The sequence below is a fragment of the Agelaius phoeniceus genome, chromosome Z (genome assembly GCF_051311805.1).
Source record: "Agelaius phoeniceus isolate bAgePho1 chromosome Z, bAgePho1.hap1, whole genome shotgun sequence".
NCBI lineage: Eukaryota > Metazoa > Chordata > Aves > Passeriformes > Icteridae > Agelaius > Agelaius phoeniceus.
Window position 1 is genome coordinate 25,902,172 of NC_135303.1, and position 15,297 is coordinate 25,917,468.

The 15,297-nt window shown below is 36.4% G+C and overlaps 1 protein-coding gene across 9 annotated transcripts in view; it reads left to right on the plus strand.

Annotated features, from left to right (window-relative positions):
- TRPM3 (transient receptor potential cation channel subfamily M member 3) overlaps positions 1-15,297 on the plus strand; it is a 411,073-nt gene that overhangs the window by 280,216 nt on the left and 115,560 nt on the right. For all 9 annotated transcript variants that reach the window (XM_077171883.1, XM_077171878.1, XM_077171882.1 and 6 more), the window contains exons 4-5: positions 5,851-6,064; positions 9,150-9,274. In XM_077171883.1, coding sequence (XP_077027998.1) covers positions 5,851-6,064; positions 9,150-9,274 — 339 coding nt within the window. The remainder of the gene's footprint in view (positions 1-5,850; positions 6,065-9,149; positions 9,275-15,297) is intronic.

Genomic DNA, 15,297 nt, shown 5'->3' on the forward strand with positions numbered 1-15,297 from the left:
TTCAGCAGAGGAGGGAAAAAGGAGGCTTATTGATAAAATAAGGCTTAAAAAAAACCAAGCGAGTACATAGTAGCTCCTGTAAGAATTCTTGTTCAGCTGTACATTCTCAAACCCAAATGCAGAGAATCTGATCAGCGTAGATAAAGGAAGAAAGATAAAGGGGAGAAAACTTGATAAATATTTATAAAAATGTTGTTTTATACTATCAAGTAGATATATATATATATATATATATATATATATATATATATATGACTATCATGGTAAGTTTATATTTTACCTATTGGCTAATAAAATAACCTTACAAAGCATCAAGATTTGGCAAGATGACAAGATCAAGGAAATCCTCAAGGAAAAAAATTGGCATTAAATTTTCCATCTATTGCCTATTTTATTTCCTGAAATGGATGCCCACACATGAAAATCACTAAGCTATGGAAACACCAAACTGAGCAGTATTTTCTTGGTCTGTGCTAACAGCAAAATTGCTAAATTGTTCTGAATTGGACTTCAGAGAATTGCGTGGGGTTTGTTAACAGGAACCATAAGCTTAGATTTATAATTTGGAAACCAGGAGCCAATTAATGGAACAGACTAGTTCAGTGTAAAACTAACAGATAATTATTTTCTCAATTTGAAGTAACAGAATTAGATTTTAATGCAAAATATATAGTAAGTACTTTCCATGATAAAATATTATATCAGTTGCCACCAGACAACAACAAACAGATCTTTAGCTGTGGAAATGAAATTTAAATTGAAATTCTAACAGAACACATGGATTTGGAACAAAAAAGCAAAGATATAGGTTTACATATTGTAAATAGAACTGACTGGGCCATTAATTTCATTTCCACAGCCACACAGAACAAAAATTCCCAAACAGAATGACTTTTGATAATGCCATGGAGTTGTTAAAGTATCTTCAGTGTAGCTGCATTATCCTCCGTAAATCAATCATACAAATAGCTTAATAATTTGTGCAGGATATTATATAGAAACACATAGCTGAGTTTAGGTAAAACTGGTAAACAAGATCAGTTACTAAAAAGGCCTTTCCTTCCATTTCATGCAACCACAGATGATCCTGCAACAAGACTGTGGTATTTAGATCTCTGTCAATCTCATATTTTCTTTACAAGTGACTCATCTCATTAATATGCAAGAAATGCAATTAACAATTTTGCTTGTCTGCAATTATTTTAGTTTTATAGCAGATTTTCAAATTGAACAACTGTAAAAAGATGTGAGACGCATGTGGATGTACATAAATTGTATTAATAGGTTTTGCAAATAAAATTGAGAAAAATACAGGAAAGCTAATAAAATATGATCTGCTTATGCTAGTCAGCTCTTTGCAGCTTTAAGTAACACACTTATCTAACTCTATACTAGCATTTTATTAAATCAGAAAGCAATTATCAAATTCATGTGAGTGATTCCATTCCAATTAAGGGCAATATTCTGAAAAATTTGAAAATGTATTCTGTTCATCAGTGTACCAATTAAGACAATATTGCTGAGATGCATTGTGCACCATGCTTTTGAGCAAACTAAACCTATTTTTTTTAATACACTATCTGCCTTTAGACGCGCACGCACACACACACGCACACACACCCTCCCTTAATGTTCTCTCATTAACTGCTGGGCCTAGATTGTCTATAAACTTCTTTAAAGGATTGCTCTTTGCAGAACTAAAATTTCATCATGGTTTTTCAGAGTTAAATGGAAGATGGCTGTTTGAAAAGCCTTTGGTGAGTTAAATAGATTCCTCCTCACTGAATGCATTTCAATTATACATTTCATATGCAGAGTAAAATCCTAAAATAAGTTTGCAGCTGCAAAAGAAAGGAAGTTTACTTCAGTGTCATCTGCTTAACTTCTCTTATGGTGTAAGGAAACATGAAAGAGCATCAATAGGATTCCAATGAACATTAACAGTTACTTAAAAAAAGTTGCTAATATTCAGATCCTTAAAACTTTATTATTTGGAAGTCAGTCACAGAAAAAGGTATTTTTCTTGGTTTAAAATGCATTGAGTTTTATAAAAACTGTATAAATAGGATGCCAAAAGTCATCAGGACTTTTGAGAGGAAAAAAAAGATAATCATATAACTTGCATAAACCACGAAAAGACAGCAAACATTGTTTCTGTTATAGTAAATTACTTCTTAAAAAATATTTACAGAATTTAAATGTAGATGGTGTTCTACATCATCTTTTAGAAAGAAAAACCTTTATCCAAAGCCCATTTAAATCGATGAAGGTCCTTTCACTGATTGTTTAGTGGAACTAGGATTAGGCCTTAAGGTGTAAGCGGAATTAACTTAATAACTTATACAGAACCAATTTGGTTTCAGTCTAAGTAGCAGGGTTTTCGTTTAATTCAGTGAGAATTACATCTAATTTTTTTTTTTTTTTTGGTGAGGATCACGCTTTTGGGGCAACCGGTGGGCAACCAGTCTTTAATTTGAGGGTATATCTGTAGTGATAGAAACTTAAATAAGTTACCAAAAAGAAACACAGGAGCAATGTTAGAAATCAGATCACAAAATGTTGTCTGAATAGATTTACTTTCAGAAATACAACAAAATTCTGAGTCTCTTTAATTTATTCACTGATGCTCTCATCTGCAATCATTCACCAAGTACTTTAATGAGACAGCTGTGCTTAAGTAACAGAGTAGTAATTCTCTTTCTCAGAAACTTTGACTTTTGCCCTAGAGCACTGGAGTCAAACTTGGAAGTGTCTGGCCATTTGACTGGGCATAGGTTTGTTTTAGAGAACACTTCACAAAAAAAAGTGAAACAACAAATGCACTCTTGCTGACTACCACGGTGCTGGTCTGGGATGAAATGGGCATTGCAGCTCCAGCTTGATGCTTTGTCCTTTCACGTTCTGTGTTGATGCCAGTCAGGCCAGTCTGTAGGTTTTGTGATTCAGAGCTGTACTTTTGCTTCCTAACTTGCTCTGATTTGCCAACACATAAAAACTGAATTCTTGCATCCTGTCCATATACTTCTCCCATAAAGAAAGGGCTAAATCATTCCCCATTAGAGCTGGTAATTTCTACAGCTGACAGATACCCTAGGCATGGAATTTCATAGCACAACAGCACAGTGGTTTGGCTTAGATTCAAATTTTGTATCTTTATATCAAATTGTAACCTCCAGAGGCTATAGCAAGAGAATTCAAAAACAAAAGAAATACTTATTAACATTCTAAGCAAAATCTGATAGGGATAAATATTCTATTACAAGATTGGAAGACAAGAATTTTTGTTACAGGCTAAAGAGGCCTTAAAGGTGTGATTTATAACTTAATGTAAACTTTTAAAAATAGGACAGAATAATTCTCTTTTACTTACTAGCTAACATGTTAAGTAATGGCAAAAGAGTAAATTCAAGTATGCCAAACTAAAAATTCCTTCTCTAAGAGAAGAAAATTTTTTCAAATAACCATAAAAATTGAATGCTATGCACAAAAGAAAAATCATGTTTGGCATCCTTGCCAAAAACTTCTAAACCACTAAATCTTATCTTACTTGATTTAAATTTTAATTTACATGAAAGAACCTTAGATATTTATTTTTCCTTAAATTTCCACTTTGTAAAGTAAAATTATACTAAGTGTAAAGGGGGTTTTCCTTTAGTATAAAAAGCATGCAGTTGCTTCTAATACAAATTGTCTACATTTCAAATAAATGCAAGAAAATACTTCTTTCTTAATCACTTTATAGATTTATATTTATTGGAATTCAGATGTCTTCATGTATAAGAAGAGTAACACATAGACTGAAGAAGGTAGGGACAGTGAAATCACACATTCTGAGGTATTTTTAAAAAAATCTAAAGAATAAAAAAATGAAGAAAAAAGTAGTCACTGTCCAGATTAAATAATACACATCTGATGCCATTTGTGCCTTCATCTTAGCATCATCCCAGATGATGCAATGGCATGTTTTCAACATATTTTCAACATATGGTCATTGCCAGTATGAATTCACCTTAATTATCTTCTGAAGACTTGCAGTCTGTCTTCACCACAAAGCAGAGTAAGGTATCAGTGATTCCATACCAGAGGCTCCATAGTTTGACCAACAGAGTTTTCATGTTGGCCCCATGAAGGATGCTGTCTATGAATGCCTCCAGGTGCCCTTTGCAGCCTCAGATCTCCCTTAAGACATGAAAAAGGGAAAAAGGATCATTCTTCTTATTTCACACTCTCTGGTGTGTTAAAACTTTGACAACCCTCAAATCCCAGTTTAAAACCTTTTAATGTCTCAGTCTAGTCAGTGGGATCAGGTGCCATACAAGATTTTATTTCACACTGGAAATTGACCGAGTAGCTACTGAGGAGGCAATTCATCTATATTAATGAGCTTGACAGACGTGACCACTGTGTTTTTATGTCCAGTAGCTGTTGTGAGTTTCCCTGGCTGCTGCAGAGAACTGGTGCAGCAGTTCTGAATGTGAATGTGCATTCCCAAGTTCTTAATCAGCTTTCGGTTTGGCTGCACCACCCGCAACTAATTGTGCAAACAGGCTTCTGCTTCCAGAAATGTTACCAGTAGATGTTTACTGTGCAACAACCCATTCTTGCAAAAAATCCTGTTTATTAGCAGTTTCCTATGGAAAAATGTCAGGTCCTTATTTCTTAATCAACTAGAAAGGAAACCACTTTACTATCATATGTTTTTTTATTATTATTTTTATTTTTATTGCTAAAAGATAATGAACTTTTGGCAAGAAATACTGATTAGACGTGTCAAAAAGGGAAAAAATTATTACATAATATGTATGGATATTATACTACCTGGCATGTTACAATAAACAAATTAGGACAAGTTATTCCGCAGGCTGAAGGCAAAGGCATGCACCTGATGCCTGTGCTGACAACCCATCAAGGGAAAGACTGCTGAAGCTGCTCTATAGGTATTGATTCAATCAGAAGTTTGACAGACAAATGAATGCTTTCTGCAACCTATTTTATTTTATTAAGAGGATCCTTCCAGATCTTAGCATACATAGAAAGATTTTTCCTGTTTTTGCTATGTAACTGGAAATCAAAAAAGTTATCACGTGCCCTGTCACGGGTTTAGCGAAACAGCAACAGAAAGAGCAGGAGAAAGGCTTGTAACAGAGAGAGACATGTATTTGTGTGACACAATAGTGCTGTAAGAATTTTGAATGCAGTTGTTATCTTTGAGCACACACAGATGGGTATGATCTCCCCGGGCACAAATTGTTGCATGTGTAGCACAGAATGGCCAGCAACTGGAAAAGCACAAATTTGTTTCACAGCCCTTTTAGGATCTAGAGTTTTCTAAGGCAAGATCATGAAATTGTACATAGTTAGCATTCTTTCATCTGGAAAGTATCCGTTTGGTAGTTTTAGTTTTTAAACTTATGTGTGCTTGAAGAAATGGGGTTTTATCCATTATTTCTTGCCTTTTGAGAGTTTGACTTCAGTAATTTGAAAATGAGGTATAAGTTAATACACAGTTGTGACCCTGACTACCTAGGTCACCTTTGGCAGACCTCTTATATTTTTGGTCCAGTTTTTGCATTTATAAATTATAAACATTAATCTTTCAAACATTGCTAAGGATTTTAAAACAATTAATTTCTTAATTTCCTAAACAAAGAAAATTGTCCAGCCAGTGAAGTGCAAGTGTTCCATTATTCCTTGTTTCTCAACTAGGAAACTAATCATCAGGGTAGTAAATAGTTACTGGTTTTGTCATCAAAAAAGTGATCTCTTGGTCACAGATAATACACATTAGAAACCAGTGGGCATAACCAATCTTCTTTTCTCTACTTTTTACTGTTGCCCTTGTTCCTGCAGTATGTACGTGTGTCTTTTGACACAAAGCCTGACCTTCTTCTGCATCTGATGACCAAAGAGTGGCAACTTGAGCTCCCCAAACTTCTCATCTCTGTGCACGGGGGCCTTCAGAATTTTGAACTTCAGCCAAAACTCAAACAAGTCTTTGGAAAAGGACTTATTAAGGCTGCAATGACAACTGGAGCATGGATATTCACTGGAGGAGTAAACACAGGTAAGAGCAACATTGAAAAAAAAGCACAGTGGCATCTAAGAGACTTCATCACAAAAAAAGGGGGGAAAAGTAGGAATTATGACATTAGAAAGCCATTCTATGTTTTATTTTATTAGTCATTTCTGTACTATGTGAAAACAAGAAAATGCAAATTTCATACCAACCTGGCAGCTGTTAGGTATAAAACAGAATAAAAGGTTCATTAAAGTATGAAAAGCACACTTTGGAGCTGAAAATAAAACCTCCTGCAAGGCAATTGTATTTGTATATTACCAAGGAAGACTTTATAAGATCAGCTGTAAGCTGCATGGAAGGACTACTTGTCAAAGTCCAACTCTTATTTACACAAAACCAAAACCACTTTCATCCAGAAAGGAAATTTATTTTATTTAGTCATGTAACCCAAAGTATTAAAGGAAAAAAGTTCTGGGTTTCAGATGCGGTGGGAAACTTCTTTCTTACTTGTAGAGAGTTCAACCTAATTTTTTGCTATTCCATTTTCATCAAGAGCAATATCTACCATTTCTTGTCAAAGAGCATCTGTGATACACCAAACACGTGTCCTAGGGACCCAAAACAGCAGCTGGCCCAGCACTGCTAGCAGACAGCATGTACACTTTGGGAATAAGCTGCAAAACATAGATCCCTAGACAGAAAATTGTGGCATTGACATCTCAGTTACCCTCCCTAAAGGAGGCAGAAACGGGGAGAGATTCAGGGAAAAGTCAAAAAAGTTCTGCTACAGAGAATTGCAAAAAGTTTTGAGCTAGGACATGAACTTGTAAATTCTTATGTCATTCTCATTTGCTGCAGTAACAAAGCTATAATTTTTACTTTAGTAAGAGTGTATCTTCTTACTGTGTCTGAAAAACAATGTAATCATTCTATCATTAATTTTAGTGCATGGTGGATCAACTCCTACATGTTTGAATTTAAATGCTTAATAGGAGTCTTGGACTTGGTATTCAGAGCACATCAAATTTAAAGCAGTACTCAGTTTTATCACAGCAGCACTACAAGTAGCACAGAATCATAGAATATGTTGAGTTGGAAGCAACCCATAAGGACCAAAGAGTCCAGCTCCTGGCCCTGCACAGGACAGCCCCAGGAATCACACCACGTGTCTGTGAATGTTGTCCAAAGAATTTTTGAATTCTGGCAGGCTTGGTGCCTGAAGAAAGCAAAGAGGCATAGATTTTGGAGTGTTAGATGAACAGACACAAATGTAATATGCCCCACATCTCTTTAAAATAAAGAATAAAATCAGGTTGATTTTGATCTGTGCAATCTGGTGGTAATTATATTAGTTGTCAGATACTCTTGTCATAATGATGGCAAAGACAGATGTAAGCTTTATGTTAGAATAACATCAGAAGAATGTATGTGTTATACACTTAACGCAGTTGATTAGCAGAGCAAATGTAGAAATCTAAATATAGATTTTTTTTTAAAAAAGGACAGATGACAACACTTGGACTTGGTAAACACACAACTGCTTCCTACCATTTTTCAAATCCTCATATTTGCAAATGCCAAAACAATCCAAATGAACCAGGAAAGTCATCATAAATGCTGTTGGAAAGAACTGTTTTTCCTAGACAAAACAATGTAGTTCAAGTGTCTCTCTGCTGTTTTAAAAACAAACAATTTTAAAAGAAATTTTTCAATGTCAGTAATCTCTGATTGTTGTTTTTAATTTCTGGAGGAAAGCTGTTGATTGCTCAATGACTAGGTTTTCAAACTGCATAGCTGAAAATTATTTGTGAAATCATAAAAAACTGAGAATTTCTTGGTACAGTCTCTTTTGTTGAAGATGAATATTAAAATTGAGTTTCTCTTAATGAAAATTATAACTGAAATGTGCTGAAATACTGCTGTTGGACTGAGAATCAGTGACATGGGAAAGACAGAGCATACCTGGCTATAAACATGACTGTTGTTCTGAATATTCATGTCATGCTGAAAATTGATTATTCTAAACAAGAGAAATTTTTGCAGTCTGGGCAGATTTTCTGCTTTAAATACTTTAGGCTGTTGGATAACAGCTTAGTTCATGGCTGATGGCATGTACAGGGTTGGGATTTTTTAACCTTCCACCACAGGAAGAATACTAGACTCAAGGACACAGAGGATGTGTTAGGTTGTGGGGAGTTTTCTTACATTTACAGTCATTTAAAGTTCAGAAAACTAAAACCAAAATCCTAACAATTGTGTGACTGTAATTTCTATCCAGTCATCTTGAAATCGTAAAATTTAAACAACATGGAAACTCAGCAACTGAGAATCAGACAACATCTGCAGCAAACCCACAGGTCTGCTTCAGTGCAGCTACATTCTAAAAATAGTTTTTGATAGATTAAATTAATAATTAAAAATATTTAAATTAATAATTTAAAAGATTATTTAATTTTAAAAAAAGGAGAAATGACACTTGTCCTTTGCACAGAGATACCACTGAAACACTGCCAAAGCTGGTCTGGGGTAAGCCAGAAGCCCTTGGAAGAACACTGGGAAGTAGCCATTCTCTCTGTACTAATTTCTGGTTTTTAACTGATTCCCAGGGCCGGTACTAATACTCTGCTGGAAGCTATCTCAGGTGACTGAGTTTGTTTGGAAAGAGTGGCAAAATAGCTTCATCACAGAGTAGCATAATGATGTTTTCACATTTCCATCCTTGATTGGGAGCATTTGTGTATGAGCTGCACTTCTGAGGGAGTTGGGGGGTGGGGGGCGGGGAGCACAACTAATTCCTATGCTTCTTTCTGTGCTTGGAAATACACAAATGCTTGCGTGCACATGTGAGCACAAGTGCAGACAAATAAGCAGCAGTGAACAGTCAGCATTTCCATTCTTCTTTCTAAAGCTGTGTATTTTTTCCTATTACTTCATTTAGTAACTTTTGGATTCAATAAAATGGATTAATGGAAATTAATAATAAGAAATAGGACTGTGTTCATAGTTTTACTTAATTGTAAGGATAGGCACAGGTATTCCCTAAAAAAAAACAGGTCTATATAAAATCCATATGATAATAAATGAAAAATACATAATTATGAATTTCTGTTTTATGCTCCTTCTTTGCCAGGGGTTATTCGGCATGTTGGAGATGCCCTGAAAGATCATGCCTCAAAATCTCGAGGGAAGATCTGCACCATCGGTATAGCTCCCTGGGGGATTGTGGAAAACCAAGAGGATCTGATTGGCAAAGATGTAAGACCTATATACATGGATGACCTCCAGTATCTATAAATCTTCCAGTTATTTTTCCTGTCCTCTCCATCCCTCACTTAGCAATTTCTCTTAGAAATCTTATCTGCAGCAAAAAGTCAATATATACACAGGTTTTCCATTAGGATTGATGGCAGGTTTTGCCATGGCAGCATTAAAAATTCTGTACTGTATGTTATTTAAAAATAAATTATAAGGGCAATTCATTAAAAGCTATTCTTAAAAATATATCAAAGCTTCATCCTTAGAACTTTATGACCCCGGAAAGGTGCTTAAGAAAATACTGATTGCAAAACTTGAAATCTGGTTTATTTTCAAACAATACTATAATGCCTTGGTTTCATTTCAAATTCAAAAATTCAGGATATCCTCCTTAGAATATATTCCCTCCATAAATTTTTATTGATGTAATTTTGAAAGGTCTTATTGGGTGTTGTAGATAAGAGCGACACCTCAAATAATTCACCTTCAGCCACTTTCTGAAGGACAGGATGGGTGTTTCTCCTCTTCTTTCACACCATTCTTCTCTTTTAAAATTGTAATACAGTAAGATTAACTCCTCAATTTTAAATACATGAATAGTTCATCTGCACTGGTTATTTGTTATCTGAAACTTTTCTGAACGCATTTTGTTCTTTCTTCTGGTTCATTCCTAAGAAATCTCTCTGAGAACTAGTGACTAACTAGTGAGTGGAAGAGATACAGTTTTAAATCTGCATAAAGAACTTCTTCCTAGTCTTCATTAGCCTAAAACATTCTTCTCTGTATGTTCTGTATCCATGTCCAAGTTGGGAAGGGGAAGAAGATTCTAATATCTTTTAAATCAGGGGAGTTACAATGAAATTATAAAGGAAATTATCCAACTGGAATTTATTGCAATCCACTATGAAAGTACAACTCTTGGGGGCAAGTGTATTAGCATGGAGTTTTGTGCTCTAATACCACAAAAAAAAAGCATGATCAGACTTTGCCACAGTAATTCTGAGTCACCAATGAACTCTTCTGAGGTGCAGTGCAGAAGGTAACTAGCAGAAAAAGAAAATCACAAGGATGTGTTGTATCTTCTTAAAGAAGTGTAATGTACACATTATTTTCAAATATATAGTCTTTAGTGATTAGGCATGGGGTTCTGGAAACATAGCAGGAACAAAGCTAAGAAAACCCTAAAATTAGCCTTGAATTTCCAAACAATCCTATTCCTTTATTATTTTTTTCCTCCTGTTGCAAAGTTACCTCAGTTCTGAGGCAGTCACTGCCTGTTTAAGGGGATCTGGAGCCTTCTTTTGCAGAAAAAGCTAAAAAACCCCATGATTTCCCAGATGTTCCAGCCAAGTGGAGCAACTCCCCTGACTTCTGATTTCTTTAAGCAATGCTTTCCTCTAAATATCCTTCCAATTTATCAGGAAACCAAGAAGTTTTATGGTAATTTTATTTTAAAATAAACAACTTTAAAAAAAAAAAAAGCCTTTCTGATTAAATCATAAAAGGCTTAATACTTACTCTGATCATCAAATACAAAATGAAAAAAGTTTAATATAAAGTTACAACTTATTTGAGTAGGGTCTTCTATTAAGGCAGACACAAGTATGTCAGTAGGGTTACAATTACAGGGTCATCACTAAGACAAAAATATTTCAAACTATACCTTTGATAGACAACATAAAATTTATTCGCTCAATCTCCTGGCCCCAAATAGTTTTATAAAAATATTGATCAATGGCATGATGTAATGCTGAAGCACTTCTGGTTTTATCGATCTCTGATGCACATGTAATGGTACTGCTTTATGCTTACTGATATCAAATTTCATCTTCCATTTAATTACCTCATCAGGCTGTTTTATGAAGACTTTAGTCCAGTGAAATATTTGTAAGCTTTTCACCCTCTAATTAATCACAAATCCCTCACACCTATGTCAAACAGAATATAACACAGCTTGAGGTAGGCCACTTATGTCACTAAATCTTCTTAGTAAGAGCCTTCACAAAAATTACCTTTTCCTTCTCACTGTTTTCCCACGCTTCCTCCCAGCTTTCCTCAGTTACTTATGCCTCAAAGGACTTTCTCTCTTATTGAATGCATGGAGTTTCTTTAGAAGGATTTGGTGAGGAAGCTGTTTTGGAAGCTTTTTAAAAATCAAAGTGTGCTATATTGACTGGTTCATTAGAGGTGAATGCTGTGAAATGAACCAAGAAGGGGAAATGTAAATAGTACCCTAAGCATGTAAAATGAATCATCATTAAGCAAGAAGCAAAGGCCACAAAGGATTATACAAGGAGGGGGAAAAGTCTACCAGTAGTAAAAGACTTGGTGAATTCCGGCATCAATGTGGATTTATGCCTATGTACTATGTCTAGTTAAATTATGATCAGAACTGAAGAGTAATAAAAACACACCCTTCCAGCATCAGATAGAGACAGAAAACTGTTGTAGTCATGGGTTTTGGAGGGACAGGGGGTGCAGGGGGGTAGCTGTGGTCATTGCACATGCCCCAGCACATGTGGTCTCCCTGTGCCTCATGGCAAGGGAGGCATGCTCAGCAGAGCTGTTCCTCTGCTAATACCTCAGCCTTATGGATCCAGAAGCCAGAGCCGAGGGCTTTAATTGTATTTACCAGCCCTTCCAAGTCAGTCAGCCTTTGGGAATCCTGGGGGACTTCCTCAGAGCCATAAATAAAACTGACCAAGTTAAAAGAAATATTATTGCTGTTTGCTATTTGTTATATTGTGATGTTTAAAGATCCCTAAAGATACATGTCTTACTCCAGTACTGTAAAAGCAATATATCAGAAAGTAGTGCAATTCTTAACACTCTCAGATTCTTATTTAGAAACAAAGGACACAAGGGAGTTAGTTGCCTTATTTCCCCATATCTTCTGATAGAACTGAGAAAGCAAAGTGGCTTGCTCAGTCTTGGAGAAAACTGTGATTATAAACAAGTTTCTTCCTACACACTGAACCATTCTCCCTTCTAAAAGAGTACACTTTGTAAGTCATTGTAGTATGCATGTCTCTACTTTCAGGGTCTGTTCAGTCCTCATTTGGGTTTAATTCCAAGTCACCTCAGTAGTAGACCAGAGGCAAAGATACAGGCTAGCATATTTGTAGCATATGTGGAGAATTTTTGACCATGAACCAAAAGGTCCAGGAACCTCTGCATTAAATCAGGAACTACTCCATTCCCTGGTATGGTCCAGAGGAACAAGGCTGCAGAAATGGCTTGATTTGAACAACAGCTGCTACTCCTTGAGAAGCAAGGCATGCATCTCTCTCTTTTTCCATCACTACTTTGAGCTCACTGTTTGTCACAAACTCTTTGCCTCCACATAGACTGCTCAGATTCATGCACTGGTTCACATGGCACTTGCAGGCTCGTTGTCATGGTGAGCTACCCTGAGAGATTTTTCAAGTTTCTATGTTGAGTGTCATGTGCCTGCAGGGAATCTAAGGAGAAGAACAATGCTTCTCATTCAAGCTCGATGCCACCTCAGGGTGCAAAGGCAAGGGCTGGGGTCAGCCCAGCCACTCACCTACTTACAGAATTCCCTCAGCCCATGCAGCATGAATACTGCTTCATGGCATGGCTGATGTCACATTCATTAAACTCTATTTGGAGGGATTGTCTTGAGCACAAACTATTCCTTTCAGTTCTACAGAGGAAGATGTCAAGAGACATTATTCCCTATTCTCCCTATTCTCATTGCTAGGTTGTATGGAACTTCGATCAATCTGGTCTAGTGGGAGGTGTCCCTGCCCATGGTGAGCGGTCTTTAAGGTCATATTTAAGGTCGCTTCCAGCCTAAACTGTCATGCAATTCTGTATCTGTAAAAAGAGGCTGAGAAGACAGCTTAGTTTAGTCATAGTTTTTTCCAACTATTTAAATTGCTTGTAAAATGCAAGGGACTGAAAAAGAAACAGAGGAATGGAAACTGCAAGTGTCAGAAATCACAAATCTGCTGAGTGTTGTGGAAGAGCAAGTAACCTCAAGGAAGTAGCCTCAAAGCCTAGTATGTTCTTACTTCCTGAAGACTTTGTCTATCCTTTTCTCAGGAAAAGTCTCACAGCGTGGTTTGAGAAAAATTATTGTTAAAAAAAATAATTCAGGTGTTGAATTGTGCATGCTGTGAACAGGTCAATTGAAAATAATTGTAGTCTCATTTTTCACATCCATTAAATTTATTACTTTGTACCTAAGCACAGAACAAAAGCATAGCTTCCTAATCTGTCCTGCAGCAGCATTACTGAACCAATATATGAAGGCTTCAGTACTGCAGCTCATTAAAGCTGCAGATCAAGATGTCACAGTTAGAAAGCTTTGAGCTGCAGCTCTCAGGAACAAACCACAAGCTGCCAGTAGAATTTTCTGCACGGTGGCCTGTACTCATACAGCTCAAGGGACTCCTCTTCTGTAAGGCCTTGCTGGTGTCCATTTATTGAGAGATGGGGTAGATAACAGTTTAGAAAATCTGCACTGTTTTAATTTGATTTTATTTGATTCTTAGGGATGTGAGAAAGAACCTTCCTTCTCTTTCTGAGAGTGCCATGTGCTACATGATTTCTGTATCTGAAGAAGCTAGCTATTAAAGACATTCCAGCAGTGTATTGATATTTGTTGTCATATGCAGCTGTAGAACAAATTGCTATGAATGAGTTACCTAAAGAAACAGCATAAAAAAATCTGAGCCAGAGCTATCACCTATTCTCACAGAGTGTAGTGCACTCCCTTGCTGTTGGCCAGCTGCCCTCTGGGTCTTCTCAGACCTATTCCCTCCTTGTGCAGGATGAAGAGCTTACAGAGTACCCTTTATATGTTTTTATGACAGTTTATAACAGCAAAAGAAGTTTGTGTATTTCTCCTTGCTGGCTAAGAGTTGATCAAAGTTAGACAGACATTTGCAAATGAAAATAATATATATAGAGAGATCTCTGGCTAAAGAATTGCTAACACATATTATTTTTAAAGAATTGTGTCTGAACTGGAGATGTCTTTAGAATTAAAGAGAGAGAAAAGCTTAGGAATAAATCAAAACCTATTATATTTCTGTCTGCAAGCATCTATGTCAGATTTTGCGTGTACACATTTGTGCATTAAAAACACAAGATCTGAAAACTTAATGATATCAGAACTCTGAAGAAAATTCCTTGCAAATGAAGGATAGCTCAGCTGAGTTTTCTAACAAGTCCTTACATCACTTCTTCAGCTAGGACTTCATTTTATGGATTTTCTGTTTTGTCTCTCCAAAAGGACAAGACATACTTAAGAAAGGCAAGGAATAGTATTGCTAGAAAACCTTTGAAGTATCAGTCAGAATGCCTTGACACAACACCAATTCTTTTGCTGTATTAGTACAGTCTTGCTTATGTCAATAGACACCCACCAAAGCAGCTGACAGCCGAATGTGGCCCCATGCTAGTATTTGGTCTGTCTGGTAGCTATGAGTGGGATAATTCTGTGGCAATTTACTCAGTCTGCTGCACAGTTTCTCCTGATGAAGTCAAATCAAAGGAAGTGAAGCAAGCTCCCATTGAAGAGAAAATTTTTAAAGCCATTGTGAACACACACAACTGCCCTTTCTCTGATGCTAGGAGTGGGCCAATAGTTTTTCCAAGAAAATTGAAAATGGGATGTAATAACATGTATGCACACCTCTCCAAGTGTGGAACTCACCTGTATTTGTGTATCTCCTGTGCTGGTGGTTCTGCATGAGCCAGCACTGGAGGCATGATGCTGGATGGGGTCTGTGAAGGACAAATCAAAGAATTTGGTCAGAGCAAGGTGAGATTTTATACCAGCTGTCTAGATAGTCGGCATCAGACAGGGTGTACAGTGTGTGTGTAGGCATCCAGACCTTTGGAACAGTAGCTGGAATTTAAAGGAAGCAATGAGCATTGATATTATTGAAACAGATTACCATGGAAAACCCTTTAAGCCACGTCTGCATCTGAAAGGGACGTGTTAAGGTCATTTTCTACTTTACACACAAAAGACAGTAGTACTCAAGTGC